Source organism: Pezoporus occidentalis, unplaced genomic scaffold, assembly GCF_034315485.1.
Source record: "Pezoporus occidentalis ecotype Australia unplaced genomic scaffold, CSIRO_AGI_Poc_V1 ctg70, whole genome shotgun sequence".
NCBI classification, from domain to species: domain Eukaryota; kingdom Metazoa; phylum Chordata; class Aves; order Psittaciformes; family Psittacidae; genus Pezoporus; species Pezoporus occidentalis.
The window spans coordinates 1060380-1080895 of NW_026916053.1; the positions used below are offsets into that span (position 1 = coordinate 1060380).

General features: G+C 38.4%; 2 protein-coding genes across 2 annotated transcripts in view; both read right to left on the bottom strand.

The window, feature by feature from the left end:
- The window catches only part of NCOA3 (nuclear receptor coactivator 3), an 80356-nt gene extending 77759 nt beyond the window's left edge, over positions 1–2597 (bottom strand). Inside the window, exon 1 of the mRNA XM_062642371.1 lies at positions 2014–2597. The gene's annotated coding sequence lies outside the window, so the exon portion shown is untranslated. The remainder of the gene's footprint in view (positions 1–2013) is intronic.
- Positions 2598–9412: 6815 nt separating this feature from the next.
- LOC134175916 (translocating chain-associated membrane protein 1-like) lies at positions 9413–19869 on the bottom strand. Its single transcript, XM_062642364.1, has 11 exons — positions 19745–19869; positions 17701–17761; positions 15051–15169; positions 13997–14113; positions 13853–13911; positions 12953–13037; positions 12414–12484; positions 12225–12329; positions 11962–12105; positions 10962–11122; positions 9413–9486 (listed from the first exon to the last, which is right to left on the bottom strand). The coding sequence occupies exons 1-11, from the start codon at positions 19862–19864 to the stop codon at positions 9413–9415; spliced, it is 1116 nt and encodes a 371-aa protein (XP_062498348.1). The 5' UTR covers positions 19865–19869.
- Positions 19870–20516: the final 647 nt, after the last annotated feature.

Sequence of the window (20516 nt, forward strand, 5' to 3'; positions counted from 1 at the left end):
GAATGGAAATATATTCCACAGCAGATTTACATCTGTAGTAGTTAAATTCTTTCACAATTGCCTCTTCCCTAATACACTGCATTTAGAAACATCAATAGATCTAGCCAGAGAAAAAAAACACACAGGCATGCTGCCCCAGCATTCAGGTTTAGATATTCCTCACCACTCTCATACCCCTGGCATAAAGAATACTATCCCCCTCCTCCCCCATCTCAATTTTTTAGTACACAAACAAGTCAGAAGAATATTTAAGACATTTCTAAATACTCATGATCAAAAACCTTCCATGAACATAATGCAGAATATCCTGTATCACAGAGTCATTCAAGATCACCTCTTCAAGGGAGGCTCATTTAAATGCAGGAGTTGAAGCAACCTCCAGTGTCAGACTGTAGTGTCCAATATCATTTTACATGCTACCAATGGCTTGATTTCACAGACAAATAGAACGAAGACACCCCTTCATTCTCAGGGTTCTTAAAAGAATAAAAGACAGAACACCCTTTTCTATGCAACTGTAACACAGAAATTCATCTTGAAGATTTTGACTGTGATTTCTTGTCCATTATTAATGAAAAAAACAGCTCAAGATCAAAAGATAATGTTCTATTGTAAAGGAGATTTCCTTCTCCTTCCTACTCTGCTTTTTGTCTCAACTATACATTAGCCTCAGTGATACCATGCAGAAAACTGATAAGCAGACAATGCAAACTTCCAAGTTATTAAACCCAAAGCCAGGATGAACACGGGTTTCAAATGAAGAATTAAAAAAAAAAAAAAAAATTAGCCAAAGCAAACCCAAATCTCACACAACTTATATGCAAAATAAAAGCAGACTGAAAACAGCATGCTGTCATGAGGAAAGGGACTTCAGCAAGGCTGAATACTGGGTTTATTCTGCCTGCCTTCACTTCTTTTACCCCTCCCTCTCCCAGTCTCTGTCTTCAGATCACAGCAACAAATCCACTGGTATTAATTAAAAATAAAGTAAATAAATAAGAAAGTAAAAGAGTTGACAAATTCTGAACAAGTCAAACAGCTCATTACAACTGCAAACAGTAATTAAATTACTGTATGCTTTCATGCAGTCTAGTTCAAGCACAAATAAAAATAATCCAGAACACACACACTAAAAAACAAAACCAAAAAATACCCACAAGAAAACCCCAACCCACTGTTTTGCCTGCTTCCTCTAAACCCAAGCTCTTATGCTGGGGCTTTCACCCAGATACTATTTTGAAGCTATGCTGTATTTATAATTAGAACATACACATCTGTGTCTCATGCATAGCGGCTCATTATAAGCCAGAAACATTTCACGAGAAAATATTTATTTTTACAATAGCGATGACAGAACCTTAAGCTTACTTTAAGTGTCCGTTTTAACTGCATAAGAGATACTGTATAGCTACACATTACTGCCTCTCACACTTCCAGATTTGCTTGTTTTCCCTTGTTATTCCAGAAAGAATCCAACATAAAATTTTCTGTTAACTTTAAGAGATTTAAAGGCAGAATCATTCTTTTTTTGGTTTGTTTTGTTGGTTTTTTTTTTCCTTAACAGGTTAAAGAGGAAGGCGACACTGCCTGAACCAGAGACTGGTTTAAAACTGTGTTCACCGGATGAGCTGGCAAAGTGGGAAGCTTCTCTTTTAAAAGAAAACCTCACTGTGCTAAAGAGTAGGAGCAGAAACGACAAACAGAACCAACTTCAGAACCAAACAAAGAGGACTCTGGGAATTATGTCAACCTCAGACAGCATCCCCAACCATATTCAGCACGGTTTTACCCCAGAATCGCTATCACCTCCAGAGGTATGCGACCTCAGGGGGCGGGAGGGAGGAATAAATAAATAATTTTTTTTAAGTCGCATCTCCAGCCCTCCAAAGCGGAATTTCATTGCAGTTGCAAGGCAGAAATGGGTAAGACACATGGAAATCAACCTTTTATTTGCAGTATTCCTTATCCCTTTCGTTATTACCAGAGACAAGAGAAGTCACCTCTGAAACTTACCGAGGCTACAGGATGATCAGGAGGAAAATGCAGATGGCAGGGTGTTTGGAACCGCCTCGCTATCAGATAAACCCAGATGAATGGCAGACGGGGCCATTCTAGCCCAGGTATTTCCCGCACCCACCCGCTCTGCTCCGGGCGCGCAGGCGAGGGTCAGACGGCTCCGAACACAAATCCATAGCGACCCCAAGTCTCTCACTGCTCCGGGAGGAACCTCCACCCAAACTCACCCTACCGAGATACGCATCACACAGCGATGCGAGAAGCCTTCAGCTTAACACACCAGTCTCCCGCCGCTGCCTCAGGAATCCCTTTCTAACTACACTCAGCGCTAAAGTTACAATGGTTAGAAAGAGGTAAAGGCATTTACACACTGCCCTGGGAATCCCCTCATCCCCAGCCCTGCGAGTACTCAATACACACAACCCGTCTGCGCTCCTTTTCCTCCTCCCCTCAGGGAGACACATCCATAGCGGGGAGGGGGACGAGAGGGCGAGGAGAGCCGCCCCTCAGGGCCAGCCCCAAGCTGCTCCCTTCCCCGGCAAGGGGCACACCTCCCTCCCGTATCTCAGTCCCACCCCAGCGCTGGGAGCAGGGGAACAAGAGCTACAACTCTCCTCCCTCCACTCGTTACTCCCTCCCTCCAAACCCCACTCACCTGGGAAAGGAGCCAAAGCTCAGCTACGTCTCCTTCTCCCCGTCTCCCCCACGCTCAACCTCACGCCGCCATTTTCCTCGCTGCCTGGATTTAAATAGGAACCAGCCTGCCCGAGAGCGGCCGCCGGGCGGCGCGAAGCACTCTGGGACCTGTAGTGCGGCTCCGCGCGGGGCATCTCGGGACCTGTAGTGCCCAGCGCCACCGCTCCCACTGGTCCCCGCGGCAGCGGCGCGGCCCCGCCCGGCCCGGTGGCGGGAGCCGGCGGGGATGGGCAGGAGCGTGTCCGCCCGTACCGTTGCTGCCGCCCGCCGGTGCAGTCCCCACCCGGCAAGCAAGGCAGCCGCCGGCCGTGCTTGATGCTCGGTAAGTAGCGGTTTATGTGCATGAAGGATTAAAGTGCAATAGAGTATCAGCCCTGCGCTGCACTCCACCACAACTTAGAGGTGTAAGCCACAGCTTCACCAAGCACCACTTCTTTCCCTTTCAATGAAGAAAAAACCTAGTCTAGTAAAGAGAATGTTTAACAAAATGCAAACGGGTTACAATAAAAGTTTAAAAGCACATAAACAGCTTCTGTTACTCTCTACCTCAGGTGTGGGTTTTCAAATGAACATGTAAAAATGGTTCACTTGCTGTCTGTGAAAGCGAGGACATGAAGGGCTGCAGACTTGCAATATGGAACCTGCCCATGGCACCGGTTGCTTGCAGAAATACTATTTTCATAAACACTTCTAGAACTAGTATTTAAAACTTTGCAGACTAAGGCTGGGTGGAGACCACACCATACTTCAGGTTGTGAGTCATAAAGCAGCCTTATAAAAATGCTTTTCTTACTTTAAACGTGTGAAATAATGAAAGTGCATGGACTGAAGTCCTGCCAAGATATTCGTACAGAGCTCATTCTAGATGGACAGACAAGTAAAGCCATTAAGTAGACCTTCCAGCAATTCCCAAATAAAAAGATATGTCAAACTAGTGCTGGGCACTCATGAGCAAGTTACTGGCACAATATGAGTCTTCAGCTATCTCTGAAGTGAACATTACAAACCATAAAATCCAGAGAAAATTAACATATGTCAAGTTCTGGGGAAAAAAAAAAAAACAAGTTCCACAATATTTACCTTGCAGTTATGCCACACAAGAACTCACTGATTAAAAATGCCCGTACTTACAAACTCGGATTTAGCCAGCTAGTAGAGACAGATTCCTCACGTTACCACAGCAGAAAAAGGGTTCCTGTTGTCAGAGTACCTTAACAGGTGTGATGGCCTGTTCCTCACAGCATGCGATCTGCTGTTTAATGGTTCCACTTCCTCCATTCCAGGTGGTTGGTTTTTTGCAGATTGTTCTCTTCTATTATGAATTAGAGCATTTATGAGGGCAGAAACAAAGGAAGCATGCAGGGAGGAAGAGGTTCATGAGGAGCAGCAGCAACCCTGGAGATTAGTTACAGTGGAGTTTTTTTTCCTTTTGGCAAACTGCATATTATCCATATTTCTTACATTTAGGCCACAAAGTCCTTAAATTACACTTACATCGCATACCTTAGACTCAAGACTAATACAGAACTTCTAGTGTCAATAGAGAACAAATACTGAGCATCTATTGACCCCTTTTTAACCTTTAGTTCCTGTTCTAGGGATTATAAATAGATAACTTCAAAATTAGTTCTGATTTAATCACTATATCCTTCATTACATAAAGTGCTTTCACTTTTCATTGATATGTGATGCTTGACAAAAATTAACCCACAAATAATAGTAAATGTAGCTGTAGAACTGTAGTGTTTAACAGTTGTGTCTATTTGCTCCACCTGCTGGTGCATATTCCTTTTAAAGCAGGCTTTAGAAGCGCACATGTATTAAAAATTTGGTCAAAGATGTACATGAGACATTCTTGACCATAAGCTGAATTTGTGAGACATACCAATTAAATCCAATCTGATTCCAACATTTTCTCAGTCAAAAAAAAAGCCAGTGGAAGCCCAGATGTATGGAAACGTAACCCACAGCTCACCTCTCAGATGCTGTCATTCAGTTTTATTGTGACAGTAACACAGACAGTCACCATTTTCCACCATCTATTCTACTACAAGAAGTGTTCTCACTCACATGGGCATCTCTTATTTTAAATGTGTGAAATGTGCCCATGGCCAGTAAATTCATAAACTCAGTTCCAGCTACTGAGGTTTAAAGCTAAGCATCTAAAATTTCATAGTTCACAACATCAGTGGTTTTCCACCCATTTCTGTAACTGCTAGACATTTTTTTGTGGTAGAAGTCAACACTGAGATGGATTAAGAAAGGCAGTACATACATGCTTTCAGTTAAGTAGATGCAGCAGCCCATTTTAACATTAAGAAACAAATGCAGATAAAACATTGCCTTCTCTATCCCAATTCATCTATCAACAAAATGGTGAAACTAATTAATATTTTAGAGTTACTTCGCATTCAACAAGCCTGAGCATTTAGAAATTCTGGCATTTTTCAGAACTTGCTGGAAACTCCAGCTCCCAGACAACATCCTGCATTCTTAGAACCTACCCTGAATGATTTCAGTTTTCAGTGGACTTGAACAGGAGCAGGCAAGAGCAACACTACCGTCCACATTGCTGTGCCACCCTACAACCTCGACTCTATTCCATTTCTTGTGGCCAAATCAAAACCTCAGTAAGAAGAGAATGTAAAACGTACCAGCTAAAGAAGGTTTCTTGTTACTGTGCTTTTAAAACCAAGACAACTTGTTCATTCCTGCAGATCTGTAACAAGCTGTTCTGCACTCCCTAAAAGATGCCCTTCCTTCTATCTCTAAAATAATATTTAGGAGATAAAACAACTCTTATATACCCAGTAGGAGGGAAGGAAGGTTAAAAGTAAAAGGATCTAATTTTGGTTTCTCAACAAAGCAGATGCTTAGTAATATTCTATATTTTGATGTGCACATGCCTAGTTGCAAAGACCTCTGGCATATGAGTTCAGGTTAAAATTAGATTGTGACAAGATACAACATACAGTTGATTTACAGAAATTAAACCCTTAACTATTAAAAGAGCTTAATAGGATCATTCATTAAAATATTACATCATTAGGGAACACGCCTCAACATCTGTGCTGACAGATTTTATGCAGCTTCAGCAAAGGCTTGAAAACTGAAACAGGAAGAAGCATTCAATGAGACTGTTACTGTATGTGACATTCCTTATATTGAAAGAGGTAAGAAACACAATCAGCTTAGTTTGGAAAACACTGACAAAGCAATATTTAAACAAATAATAACTTTAAAAATCTCAACAACACAATGAAAAAATCCACAAAACAAACCTCACTAAACACAACCCTACCACGCTGCAGTATCTAACCTAGAGGTCAAGTGCGGCTTTCTGACCTGTTTCTCCCATGGCACTTAGGCTCTGTGTTTGTAAGAGTTTTGAAGACCCTCTGTGGCATAAACATGACTTTGCAATACTCTCATTACCCCTGGCTTAGGTTTGGCTTTAATTAGCATTTCTTTGGCTAAGCACCTATGTATGAGAAATCTAGTGTGCCTTTTTTTGTTTTTTGATTTCGTAACAAGATGCCTGGATTGACCTCAGGTCTTGCTGTGACATGAGGGTTTGGAACTGGTTAAAGTATTTGGTTAAAGAAAACTAATTTCGAAGACATACATTATTAACAATGCTTCCAAAAGCTGCAGTTCAAAGAAGTTGCCAAGCACTTGGGAATTCCTAGCTGATGACGTCTGTCTCATACCTTCCCTATAAAATGGTGTTTAACATGTGGAACAATCTCCGACTGTGGCAGGCTTTCTTCCTAACCAAGGAACAAACCAACAAATGTTAATTTAAACAGTGTAAATGGATTTTAAAAAGTAATTGCAGAGACAAGCTCAGAATCATCTTAGTCTTGTAAATTTAAAAGTTTCTTAAAATACCTCTGAGCAAGTACTCATTTTCACCCAAGTTCTACTTGTCTGACTTCTCATTCCCACTCAGCCAGAAAGAAAAAAATATGACATTAAAAGAAAACCAAATTGTCTTCATCATCTCATTTAACCACCACTTGGCATTTCAGATTTCACACTCTAATAGCAAGCCAATGAAAAACAGAAACTTAAGAATCAGTGTCCGAATTCGGTTTACTTCCAAAAGCATATACATTTGTGGGTTTTTTGTTAATTCATTAGTTTTTACACCAACCTGCTCATTTTTCCTTGTAAACTCATCTTTATATCTGTAAAGTAATTACCCTGTGAGACTTGCAAGAACATTGGTTTAAATAAATTAAAAACAGACTTTTTGTTACAGTTTCCTGAAACATCTTCATAATAAGAAGCCTAGAATTAATTTCATGCACTTGGTGTTACTGTAAGTATGTATCCAAATATATTATATATGGACAGTGATTTTCAATTTAAGAAAAAACCCAACTGTCATGTTGTAAGAAAATTCTTACATCAAGTACATGTGCATGGAACACAATAGTAGCTATCCATATGCTTGCGTTGTTTTTGTATTTCTAAAATCAGAATTTAAATAAACTCTCCCTGAAAAAAAAACCCAAACCACCAAAAAACCCTCAAGTGTCTTTCAAATAGCCATCATGCTATTATGCATGTTATGCAATAAGAATATTTAACAGTGTAATCAGTTTATTGAAGTGGCAATATTAGGAAAGTATTTTCTGATAATACTGAAAGAAAAAGATCTCTAGAGTTCAAACTTGACTATTTTACATGCCTAGAATTGGATACTGGCACCTAAACCACTATGTGGATTCACTTTTAAAAGCTTGTAGACATATATGTGCACAAATTGAAATCTACAGGGACTGTAAGCTCATAGGTGCAGTACACATCAAAGAAAAGTGTCTTGTGTGCAGCATGCTGAGAAATACTTGAAGGCTAAGCAAATTTCACCCAAACTGCACAAAAGATTATACTTCTATCTAACAAGGCATTCCTTATTATGTAAGTTGATAAAAAGTAAGTGCAAGTGTATTCCAGTTCCATGTGAGAAGTTTATAGGCTTATGTGAATTGGTGTAATATTCCTACAACCTATTTGACCAGAGAAAAGTTATGGCAAGCAAGAAAGTGAGTTCAATTAAACTTATCCAATATTGAGATACCAGCCTCAGATCTATGGGTTACTTAGAAAAATACCATTAATCTTTTCATAATATGATCATATTAATATTAAAATCTTATCCAGACAAAGTGTTCACATAAGAAGCAAATTAATACCATCATCGACATAAAACTTTTGTAAGACTCCACTTGAGTACTGTGTGCAGTTCTGATGTCCTCAACATAAGAGGGACATGGAGCTGTTGGAGCAAATCCAGAGGAGGGCCACGATGATGATGAGGGGCTGGAGCATCTCCCATATGAATACAGACTGAGAATATTTGGGCTGTTCAGCCTGGAGAAGAGAAGCTAATGTGGAGACCTCATAGCAGCCTTCCAGTATCTGAAGGGGGCCTACAAGGATGCTGGAGGGCAACTCTTCATCAGGGACTGTAGCAATAGGAGAAGGGGTGATGGGCTTAAACTTAAACAGGGAAAGTTCAGGTTACATATAAGGAAGAAGTTCTTTACTGTGAGGGTGGTGAGGCAGTGGAACAGGTTGTCCAAAGAATCGATGAATGCTCCGTTCCTGGCAGCAGCTCAAGGCCAGGCTGGACAGAGCCTTGGATGGCATGGTCTAGTGTGAGGCGTCCCTGCCCATGGCAAGGGCATTGGAACGAGATGATCTTAAGGTCTTTCTAACCAAAATCATTTTGTGATTCTGTGAAAACCCTTGAGTCAGTCTAAAGGAAATTATTATCTACAGGTTTTTCTTTCTTAAGAAAGAAAAAAGGTTATGCTTGGTGAAACATTCTTTCCAATATGGTTTGAGTACCTCCCTTGAACATCTTCTGAATAGACTCAGAAGTTTAAAACATTAATTATAAACTTAAGGGGGGGGAACAAGCAGTTGAGGAAAAAATTTCTGGCACATCTAACTACAAGCATGAAACTGGCTCTTTAGAAATAGTTAGAAGTTTTGGCTTTTATTTCAAAAGGACTAAGATTATATTATAAATTATTCAGCTACTTTCCTTCCCCCCATCCCTGCCGAATACAAGACAGTACAATCCAGTGCAAAAACCAACAGGCAGTCTAGTATTTTTCCTAAGGCACATGGTTTGCATCTTTACTGAAGATTAGTCTCACCTTCATACTGAAAGATTAGTGATGTCCTGTCAGAATTTGTCCTCTTTCTAAACCTGCAATTTTTAAAGAGAAAACAGGTATGGAACATGTTTCCTTTTTTACCAGGCTACTTCAGATATAACTGTTATTCCATGTAAGATGAAGAAAGAAAAAATTATTGGGAAGGGAAGAGAAGGGGAGACAGACAGGCACGGTAAAATCTTTTTGGTACAGCATTCTCATTTTCTAAAAACAAACAAATAGACTTAAAAAAATAAACTTAGATTTACACAGCCTTCTGCAGCATCTGTAATGCAAATATTACAGAAATGTAATAACTTCCGATCACTGAACCAGAAGTTCATGCCAATTCAGCTGTTGTGAATCTTGGAGATGCCTACCAAGGTACCTCAGAGATGACCATGTCATAAATGTAGAGTTATCAACAAACTTATTTAAAAAAATATAACCTGATAGTGTCCATTAAAATAATAAGACATCCAAGTAACAGCTCTGTGGTGTCAATTTTTTAAGTCAACAGTCTTCCATCATACTGGTTTTGATTTTCTTGTTCTTGGTGATGCTCCGTCTTCTGGTTTTGCTGCTCCGCTGGCAAAGTTCGCTGTAATTTTAATTTAAAGTACAGTAAACAAACTCAATTTTGCTTCACATGAAAAGATAAAGAAACTAGACCAGGGAAATAAAATACATTAAACAAGTGTATAGACACATTATCTGAATTCTCATCTTAAGAACTGCAGGACAAGAGGTGTCTACCTTCAAGTAGACTACAGAAATAACTTGCAGCTTTGACTGCAACCAAAGTAGAACCCAAGCTTCAGTGGAACCCAAGCTCTTCTTCAGAGTATCTCTACAAGTGTGAATACTTTTGCAATTACAAATAAGATTAACTGATAAACAATGTACAACATCTTTCCACATATGCTGCCAGAGCTGTAACACCTGTGCAATTCTTTGGTTTGCTCAATGAAATCAAAATACAGTAAAACTTCTGCTATTCCAAAGCATAAACTGTCTTGGGAGCTTAATTGCAATGAAGTTATTTATCTGCAAAGAAGAGAAGAATCTTAAAGATTCTTCTGGAGGAAGAAAAGAAAAAAGAAATTCTCTGCAGGTACAGTCAGAACAGAAAGGCTGCTCTGGAATGATAAAGAAAACCCATGTTATGAGCACCACTATGGCCTAGAATCTACCAACTGGTTTCAGCTAATGCTGACTCAGCTAGTAATCTCAGAATGCAAAGAGCTTCAAGGCCTCTTAGTAGAAACTATTATATAAAGATCAACTTCACAGAGAGCCAGCCTGTGGTAAAATTCTCAAGAAATCGCATTTTTCAAAGCTCTACCCAAATCTCAGAAGTTATTCCCAATTCTTCATACATAATGCTATCCAGAGCTTTATATATATATATATATATATATATGCTAACAAGAATATGCAATTTCACTCTACCAAGTCTTCACAAGTCCCATTTAACTAATTTAATTGATATAACATTGGAATTCAGAAATTATACAACATCATTCAATTAAAAGCCTTTCTCCATTAGTTCTCCTTTGCCAGACATTATGATGTTCCTTTTCAGGGGTTTGATGTTCTTTATATGACGTGTCTTTATACAGCAGAACTAACTTTATTTTAATGGGCTGAAACATAATAGAAGTAGAATTTATAAAATACAGAAGTGATTTCAGGTACTTTTTTTTCCCCCCAGTGTTAAATCCAAAAAAATATTAGTGGCATTGGAAAAAACTTATTTAAAATGGAAAGAAAACCCTGGAATAATTTAGGCCAGTTTCATGAAATACTCCTTGCATTTTGATTAACAGAGAGTTCAGTGAATAAACCTGAAAGGTACCCTGGCCTAACAATACAACTAGCACTGTGCGCTGTCCTCTTAGCAATAGGGAATTTGAGAAGATGTCCTAACATTTGAAGAGACTATAATATTACCTATATTACCTGCATGTCAAAAGACAGATATTTTCCTGTTTTATAGAAAGGAAAGATGTAAGTGATACATTTGGTATAAAAACATTTGGCCTAGAAGTCATTTAAAAAATCTACACCACTGACCTTTGCCTGGTTCCTTTTTTGTTCGTTTCTTCTTTGGGTTATTTGTTTTTTTCTCTGGAATCTGGTTCTTAACAAGCTCCCTCCATTTCTTCAGCTGAAAATGTACAAATTTCCGCATCATCCAGGCCTGTGTTAGACAAACAGCACCCAGGCAGCCAATCCTAGTAAGATTTGATATTTTGGAGACACTTAGATGAAAGTTTCAGTTAACCATTAACAAACTATGAGTCTGTACTTATTTTATTTTTTTCTCCAACAGGCTAATATAAAAACAATGAAAATCTTCATACCACAAGAAACCAGACCTATCAGAAGGTTTTGCCCAAGACAAGACGCAGCACACAAGAAGTGAAGGGGAATTGTATGCAAGCATATGACTAGAAGCAATTGGATTTGTCAAGGAGCTACAGCCATAGGTTTCATTGGCTGACAGGAAATTGTGGCATTGAGGCCCCTTCTGCCAAGCAATCTATGAATGAGAAATCACATAGATTCAAAATTCCTCCCACTCCTTTGATTACAGGCATTAAGTTATAAGAGAGAATGTTGAAGTGATGAGCTTATGCTGAAAATGTAATAAAATTTTTAAATTAACAAGCAAGAAGAAAATATGCACAAAAAATTTTTAGGAAGGCACTAAACAAATAACTAGTTAAAAAATTATGGGTATTAATATCACCAAATGATACTATGTCCAGTACAGACATTGGGATGGGAAGGGTGGGGGGGATTGTTTAAAGAGATTATTATCCCAGGAAGTTTATTTTTAATTGTTTTTCATTTCCCTCCCTCTCTCCCTCCCCCACAAAAATTCTGTTCTACTTCTTTTGTGAAAAGGAGATAGAAAAAGAGAACAAAATTCCCCATCCCTTAAACACTCAAGAGGAAAACATCACCCAGGGAAATTATTCCAACACATTATCCTCCTATATTGCTTTATGAAAAGATTCTTTGAAATGCACCATTATACACACATGAATGTCTACTAGCCTTGGTATACCTCACAGGGAGTGTATTGAAGTTTCCATCTGCTATGGAAAAACCTGGATTCTCTGCTCTTGCCAGACCAAATCCAAACGTGAGGACAGATAAAGTTACGGTCAAAATACGCACCATTATGAAAAGTAAAGCCCAAATGATAAATCTGAAACAAAACAATGAAATTAATGTGATTTCTCCATGTAATTTACATACATGTAAATCCATTTGTACACAATTAGTAAGCAAAGTTCTGAATTTAAATTAATCATATGCAAGATTTACCCTTTTTGCATGTTTTCATCAGGGAAGTAGAAGAGACGCAAGGCATGAAAAATGAATTCCACAAAATAGTGAGGTACCACCAGAATTAGCCCCAAATGCTGCAAACTATAAAACAGAAAAGTTAGAAATTTCAATGAAATTATGAAAATAATAGATCTGTCTATTCATAATAAACATGCAAATACTTACTTTAATATATAGGCACCAGAGATATGAGTAATGTAAAGGCAAATATAACATAGCTGCCTTGGAATATCTTCCTAAAATTGGAGAAATTATAATAAATACTGTTACAGTTTAACTGTATTTTCCAAAGAAAAAAATCTATTTATTCATTAGTTTTGGTTATTTTTTTCACAGTGCTATATAAACTTCTGGAAGAAGTATCTGAATCAAAAACTACAGACCCCCTAGACTAAATATACATAAGTAACTGAAAACACAAATCACAGAATGGTTTGGGTTGGAAGGGGCCTTAAAGCTTATCTAGTTCCACACCCCTGCCATGGATATGGACACCTTCCGCTAGACCAGGTTGCTCCAAGCCCTGCCCAACCAGGCCTTAAACACTGCCAGGGATGGGGCAACTTCTGCCTGTACCTCAACACCCTTGCGGTAAAAATACAAATATGTGGATGTTTATATAGTTAATATAAACAAAAGTATTAATACAAATAATTGGAAAGAATCGATATTTAGTTAACTGTACTGACAACTTCTCTCCATACCTTTTGGACCTTTTGGAAGTATAGCTCCGGCAGTGCATGAAGCCAATAGGCTATCTGGCATATATAGAAGAATTTTTCCTGAAAACTAAGCAATAATTCAGGTTAAGAAAACACAAGAGGATGAGTTTTCAAGCTTTCAACATGAGACACAAGATTTTATTTTATTATCTTAGATTAATTCAGTCTGACTCATTACAGTTTATGATTTCTAAATCACAGTAACCACAAATACAAAACAACTCTGGTGGCAGTTTTTTGAATCAGCATCCATTAACCTTCTTGATAGCACATTCTGAATCACCTTTTGAGACAGTAGGAAGGAAAAAAAAAAAAAAATCACCAAAACATCTAACACACAGAAACAGTTAATCAATTGAGGAGTGGAACTCCCTAAAAATGCGTATTAGCCCCCTTCCCTCCATCAGACTAACTGGAGAAAAACAGAACTGGGGGGGGGGGCAGACAAACAACACAGTTTTGTAAGTCATGTTACATAAAAATAAATACCCCCCCAGCTATAAATCCTCTCTAATTTGAAGATCCATTCTCCAACAAATACATTTCTTAGCGTGAAACATTTCAGCAGTCCTGTTGTATATCCCATCTTGCAAACACCTTCACTTTAACTGAGCTACCATGGTTAAGTTAAAGAAAGTTGAGAACACATGTTAAGTATCTCTTGGATTGATGTGCAGTTCATTAAAAATTACCTGTGGATAAAACAGCAATTTTTAAGCAGAACAAAGTACCTTCACCAAGTTGTCATTCTTATGCCTTATGTCATAAGAATGACATAATATCAGTCACTGCCTTATTAGTGGTTCCCTAAAATTTGGGGTGGTTAAATATTCAGTGATTGGAATAACCACAGTTTTTTCAAATTTAAAATAGAACACTTACAGCATACGAGAAAAGGGATAATCTTTCCAGAACGAGGTTAGGTTCATTGCGAATTCTTCCTAAAGAAAAGGGTCATTGATTTAAAGACCTTCTTAATATTTTAAGCCTATTTTTTAAGTAAAATCAGCAAATAGAGCAACTTACTGCATTCAAAATACTTGCTCCCCATATAAATGAAAACAAGTAGAACAATGCAAGCTGTCCTGATTCGTTGAATTTGGTCTTCTCCTGTTCTGACAGCTGCAGATACCTATTAATTTTCTAGAAACAAAAAGCAGATCAATAAATGTATTTCCAAACCACAAAAGGTATTTTGGAGTTAGTGTTCACTCCCGATTCCTCATTCTGATCTTCCATTCCTCAATCAAAATACATAGTTCCCACCATTTAAGACTTTGATCAAAACTTTGTATGACAATTAGCTTCAATAAGACTCACCACTGTGGTAAAGTTCACATGGAAAATAGTCAGATAATGTATTAAGACTAATTTTTTTCACCCATAATCAGTTATAGTGCTAAATTTTTGCAATCTCTTTGCACATTTAAAAACCAGCTGAGCTTCTGTGGTACAGATGATCTATTTGATAAGACTTTCTAAGACGATTCAATAATGGATGGTTTTCCCAATGGCTTTAACAAATTCATTTTACTTCGCAACTGAGTTGGTGTGAAAGAGCACACATTGAAGTCTCAGCTCTCTCTTTGAGGCAAAGCTCAGCTGACAACCAGAAATCCATCACTTCAATAATTTTTGGTTTTAATTGTTCTAATATATCTTATGAATCTAATGCAGACCTCATTCACAAGTATCTTGAGCACACCATGAACATTTAATGTCTGTTTTTACAGAAAAATGTAAGTTATATTGACTGAAAGTAAAATTAAGTGGTTTATACCATCAATAAATAGAAGAAATATCAGTTTAAAAATATCACAGTATCATTTAGACTGGAAAAGACCCTTAAGACCGCTGAGTTCAGCCATTAACCTAACACTACCAAACCCAAGTCCACCACTAAACCAAGATCTAGTTTGCATTTTTGTCAAATAACAAAAGGATTGGTCGTAACAGGGCTTCTAAATGCTAAACCATTTGTGTACCATGGCTTACACTTAAACTTGCAGACAAACTCTTAGCAACTGATGGCTAAAAATAACATGATTATAAGTAAATGACAGCCCAGTAATAAACTTACATCTAATATGCACTCCTGGATTACAGCATGCACTTTAATAGCTACAAGCATGTAGAAGCTGATTGTGGCAATGTCTCTTCGACCATAGTCATAAAAATCAAATTGCTCAGTGTTGTCATCTAAAAAAAAAAAAAAAACAACAGAGAAAAAAGAAAAAGTGTGCATTTTTACATTCTTCTGAAGGAGTATCCTGTGCAACCACAAAGGGCAGCAGTGACCAATGTTCTTGGAAGTTGTAACTAGTGCCCTGTATCCATTTAATGTAAGTTTTACATTTTTGAAAATTACTTCCTATGCCCAATTAGTTAACCTGGAACTTCTTTTCCTTCAATACAATGATACCATTATAAAAGCCTAGAACAAACTGAGAGCACTATACACTGACCTGTTGCTTCAATCCATTTCTTCCATTCTGGGCCATTAAAAAAAAAAAGAAAACAACACACCAGTAACCTGTCCTCTCTAATTTGGCAGAGACCAAATGAGATTCCATCTTAAGAAGTAAGACCATATGTAGGAAAAAAGCAACTATATGGTGAGGATGGTATCCCTAGTAGTTCAACACATTGATAAGTAATAACTTCCCCAGAAGTAGTAATAAGTTCTCATAAATCAAGAAGAAAGAGAGGCGGAAGAGAGGCGGAAGAGAGGCGGAAGAGAGGCGGAAGAGAGGCGGAAGAGAGGCGGAAGAGAGGCGGAAGAGAGGCGGAAGAGAGGCGGAAGAGAGGCGGAAGAGAGGCGGAAGAGAGGCGGAAGAGAGGCGGAAGAGAGGCGGAAGAGAGGCGGAAGAGAGGCGGAAGAGAGGCGGAAGAGAGGCGGAAGAGAGGCGGAAGAGAGGCGGAAGAGAGGCGGAAGAGAGGCGGAAGAGAGGCGGAAGAGAGGCGGAAGAGAGGCGGAAGAGAGGCGGAAGAGAGGCGGAAGAGAGGCGGAAGAGAGGCGGAAGAGAGGCGGAAGAGAGGCGGAAGAGAGGCAAATAACATTCACACGTGTTACAAAAATACTTGAGATGTTCCTATTTATTAAGAATGGGAAAACCTACCAGTGAAATTCAATTCAATTTAAAAAGCATGTACCAGGAGCAGTAGATCTAAGAAAGCCGTATTTTGTAGAGGTGTCTGTCCTTTGACCCACAGGGACTCATAGCCACCTCACTTTTCTTTATACACCTGAGACACTGCAGTTGAAAAGAAAGAACTTGGACTAAAACTAATCAAGAGCCATGCTCATCCTGAGTTACAGGCTTGTATGTCTAACATTTCCATCTTTCAGTTTTCCCTTTAGAGGGCATTAATTTAGATGTCTCTTATCTATACAGTCACTTTTCATAAACATCAAGGAATTTTGTTACCTTTACGACCTTTACCCTTGTGAAACTGTTTGCCTTGTCCAAAAGCCAAAGTAGAGAAATACAGACATCAAACAACTTTTTCTTTTTTCTTTAAAGGAAACTCAGTGAGTTGTCAAGGAAGCAATTACTGCTTCCTGTACCGTGAATGATACATTAAGGTCCTAATGCACAGGACATTCATACAACTCTAAGTGTCACATATCCTACTTCTACATTTGAAAGTGGCTTGTGGTATAATCAATGAACAAGTAATTGTATAGCAAATGCTATTGCTGCCTGGTCCCTAGCACTCCTTTTCAAAGTGGATCTTTACTAGCAGTATATTCATTGTTTTCGGAGGGCCCACACTGAGACCTCAAAACTGCTTGTGCAGAACTCCACACCTCCTATTAAAACTAAAGGAGGTTATACATTGTTCATTCCATTGTAGATATATATATACACATATATACGCACATATGTATGCAACAACGTCATGGTTTAAGCCACTTCTTCATAGAAATCACACTGCAGGCATCTTGATAACTGACACATGGATTTGACTTTTGTCTCTGCTATTTTATTTCTACTTGATGCTGCTCAGTAAAACTCACTCTGTCCATCTCAAGTTTTCAACACTAAATATCGTGGGAAACATTTGCAAAATATGACAGATATTCATTCCTGCAAGCAAAGTTGATCAATGAATTATTTTGAGCATACTGAATGCAGTCAGGGTACTACATTATTTGAAGGGGCCACAGCACAGACATCTCAAGTTTGGAAGTCAAGATTAGAACAAAAGTCATATATTTTACTAATTTGGGGGAAAAAATAGCCAGAAATGTCTCCCTTTGTTATTTAAAAGTATGATTGAAGCAACAACATCAGTTACTTGAGAATAATAATGTGATATTTTTTAAATATAAACCACAAAATCCATTACTAATGACACAAGAAATCATGAATAAAGAACAAATATATAGAAGAGTACAAAACTATCGTTACTTGATAACTCTTGTTGATTGTATCAAAAAATGGAAAGAATGCATGGTTTTCATATTAAATTTATATTAAAAATGCATGTCAGTAGCAGTGTTAGCCATGGGAAAAATAACCCACTTATTCACAAACAACAGAATGTATCACAAACACTAGAATGTATCAGTGAATATAGTATTAGTAAATCCAAAATTAGTCAGACAAATATGAGAATAATACTATATTATAAAAGTAAATCGAAGCAATGAAAGGAAAAATAAAGTAATTTTTAATAGTTCAGCTCTTGCATTACAAGAATAAATAGATATGATTTAATCTCACCAATGGTATAGGTGACATTGTACTGCAGAGCAACAAACATGATGGCATTCTTGGGTGGGTCCTGAAATTAAAAAGAGAAGCAGAGAAAAAGTATCAGTGTTTTCAACAAGCTAGACTATAAACATCTAAAACTAGAAGATTATGCCATCAGCTCCATCAAAATGTTCTTCTACATGATTTAAATCAAAGAGGTCCCAAGAGTATTATTCATCTCCACAATATGGAGGCTCATCTTGTTACAAAACCTTTACCATTTACTGCATAGGGTCAGACGTTGAATTATGTCCCTTTACCTGACAACTTATTCTTTTACTAAATAACATTCTAAAGTGTTTATAAGTGTAAATGGCTTTAATATTTTTAAAAAGTTAAAAAACTCTTAAATTAAATCAGATGGAAGGTTTCACCTAACTTTGCAAGATACTAAAAAAGCAATGCTCTGGCTAAGTGTCCCATGAGTAAATAGGTAATTCAAAACATCAGAGTAGAATTACAAGGTTAATCAATTTCTTGAATGATAAATCAAGCATTTTCTAAAAAATAACATTACAATAAAAGTAACCAATGTTATACTTTCATGTTACTTTTTCTCCAATGGCAAAACTAGTAAAAAATTAAAAGCCACCAAAAAAAAAAAAAAAAACCAAAACCAAATATAACACTTTCAGCCATCCCCACCTCTTCAAAATATTTTGCCATTCCCATGCTGCAGTATATTTAGCCCTCATCTGTAGCAATGGAACTGTACATAAAGTGGATTACTGTAAGAAGTAAATGTGTTTGCTTGGTTTAGTTAAAAATTACATTATCTGGTTTGCACAACTTTAAAAACAAACATTTGTGCTGATATAACAGAGTCATAAGCTCTTGCAGGATACAAGTGGAAAATAAAAACAACCAAACAAGAAAACCCACCCCTGGTTCCTTTGCTGCAAAAAAATAAATCAATAAATTAAAAATGCAATACATCCTACACTGTCAATAACAAATGCATTTATTATGTTTGTAAGCACTCAGTTATCCAGATCATAAATCAGAGAAGTACAACAGGCATAATCTGAAAACTGGTGTAAAAAAAAAACATTGTTGACAGGTTGGTTTTTTTTGCAGTTTCACTTCAGCTGATCTTCATAGCTGACTTAAAACAGAGAAATAGAAACTGAAACCAGAAAGCTACTTTCGTCAGATGTTACATCATCGGAAAGTGTAATTAAGAACATTCATGAGTATATGAAACAAGCACTAATTTATCCAGCTACAAAGTAAGCAAGAGGCACAACAATGCAGAATAATATATGTAGCAAAAAAAGGGAGGAAAAGGCGAATTGCTTCAGTATACTAGAACACCTGTGAAATTAAGCAGTAGAAGAGTCATAAGACAGAAAAGTTCTTTTAAGGAGCCTTATTAAGGAAAAGGAAAGTACCAATCTTCCTGGCATACAAAATTGACTTTCAGACACTGCAGTTCTATGAGCAATCTAACCTTTTGTAAAAGTCATCACTACCATCAAAAGGCGCAATTCTGCCTTTCTTTTTACTGCCAGTTGCTCCTTGTCTCTGTCCCACATTTATGTGATCAAAAGTAGTGGCATGGTGAATTGGACAGCAAAGTTATACAAGTTAAAATTGACCTAGCAAAACAGGAGAGAGAAAAACCCCTATTAATATTAACACATACATTTCTTAATATGCTGCACGTAAGTTACATATAGTTATTGAGATAACCATAAGTAACTTGTGTTATGCTTTTATTGTTCTTGTTTGAATACATACTATTATACTTCTTATTGTGTAATTTAAACAACTGCATATTCTTTTTGATGCAGAAATCATTTGTTTGATCGAGATACCTCTCTGTTATGGGAGGAACAGGGGTGCTATGTTACAGGTTAGACCTCTGTATTGCAGCTTTGCCTCATTCACTGCAGAAAAGCAGGTGTATAGGAAAGCTGGAGAGGGGCTTTTGACAAGGGCATGTAGGGACAGGACAAAAGAGAATGGCTTTAAACTGACAGAGAATTCCCCCCCCCCCCCCCCCCCGTACCTCAATTATGAACCCCATCACGATGAGTATCGCCAGGAGGTACGCAATATCCTCGAGGTTCTGAACGATGACCTCATGGTTTATCACGGCCGGAGTCCGGTATTTCCTGCGGAACCTCATAGCACTGACAAAACGCACCTCAGCAACCACCACCTCACGCACAGTAAAACACCGCCAGCACAAAGAACCCGCCCCGCTTCCGAGTTCGGGCGAATCAACCTTGAAACTGCTTAGGATTGGCAAGTTCTGGCAACAAATCGTGAAGAGCGGTTTCTAAAGGAGGCGGTGTTTCTGAGGCCGCCGGCTCCCTGCCAATCCCACATGGACTGGGTTGTGCTCCCCTGCCAGGCCGCAGCGGGCCATAGTGGGCGGGGTTTGGCTTGTGGCGGGTTCTGAGCTGAGGGGCTCCCGCCTGCAGCGCCTCAGTGGGGTGCGCGCCTTTGGCTCCCTTCGGTTCAACCCGGTGTGGCCTTTCCGGAGGCCGGGCTCGCCGCAGCTCCGGTGGTGGCTCCGAAAGCCCTGCGAGGCACGTTGGTCGGACTGCTATCCTCTCGAGTCCAAGGGCTGTGGTGGTGGGAAGTGGCCCCTCATCACCCGCCTCTGGAGTTGTGCTGTGCTCCCTCACGTGCGACTAGACAAAGACGTTGAAAAACTGTTTTCTCTCCATTAAAATGAGAGAAAGAAGATTCAGAGTGCTTTGAAATCTTAAAAATATGTACGTTTAGCTATCTAGCTGGAATTTAGGGGGAAAAAACCCCACTAAGTTATCAAA

Excerpts from the sequence above, each read along its gene's own strand:
- LOC134175916 (XM_062642364.1), bottom strand. The coding sequence starts at position 19,864 with ATGAGGTTCCGCAGGAAATACCGGACTCCGGCCGTGATAAACCATGAG. Across the intron at positions 15,170-17,700 it reads CAATGTCACCTATACCATTG|ATGACAACACTGAGCAATTT; the intron begins GTGAGATTAAAT and ends TTTTTTTTTTAG. Across the intron at positions 12,485-12,952 it reads ACTTCCAAAAGGTCCAAAAG|GAAGATATTCCAAGGCAGCT; the intron begins GTATGGAGAGAA and ends CTCCAATTTTAG.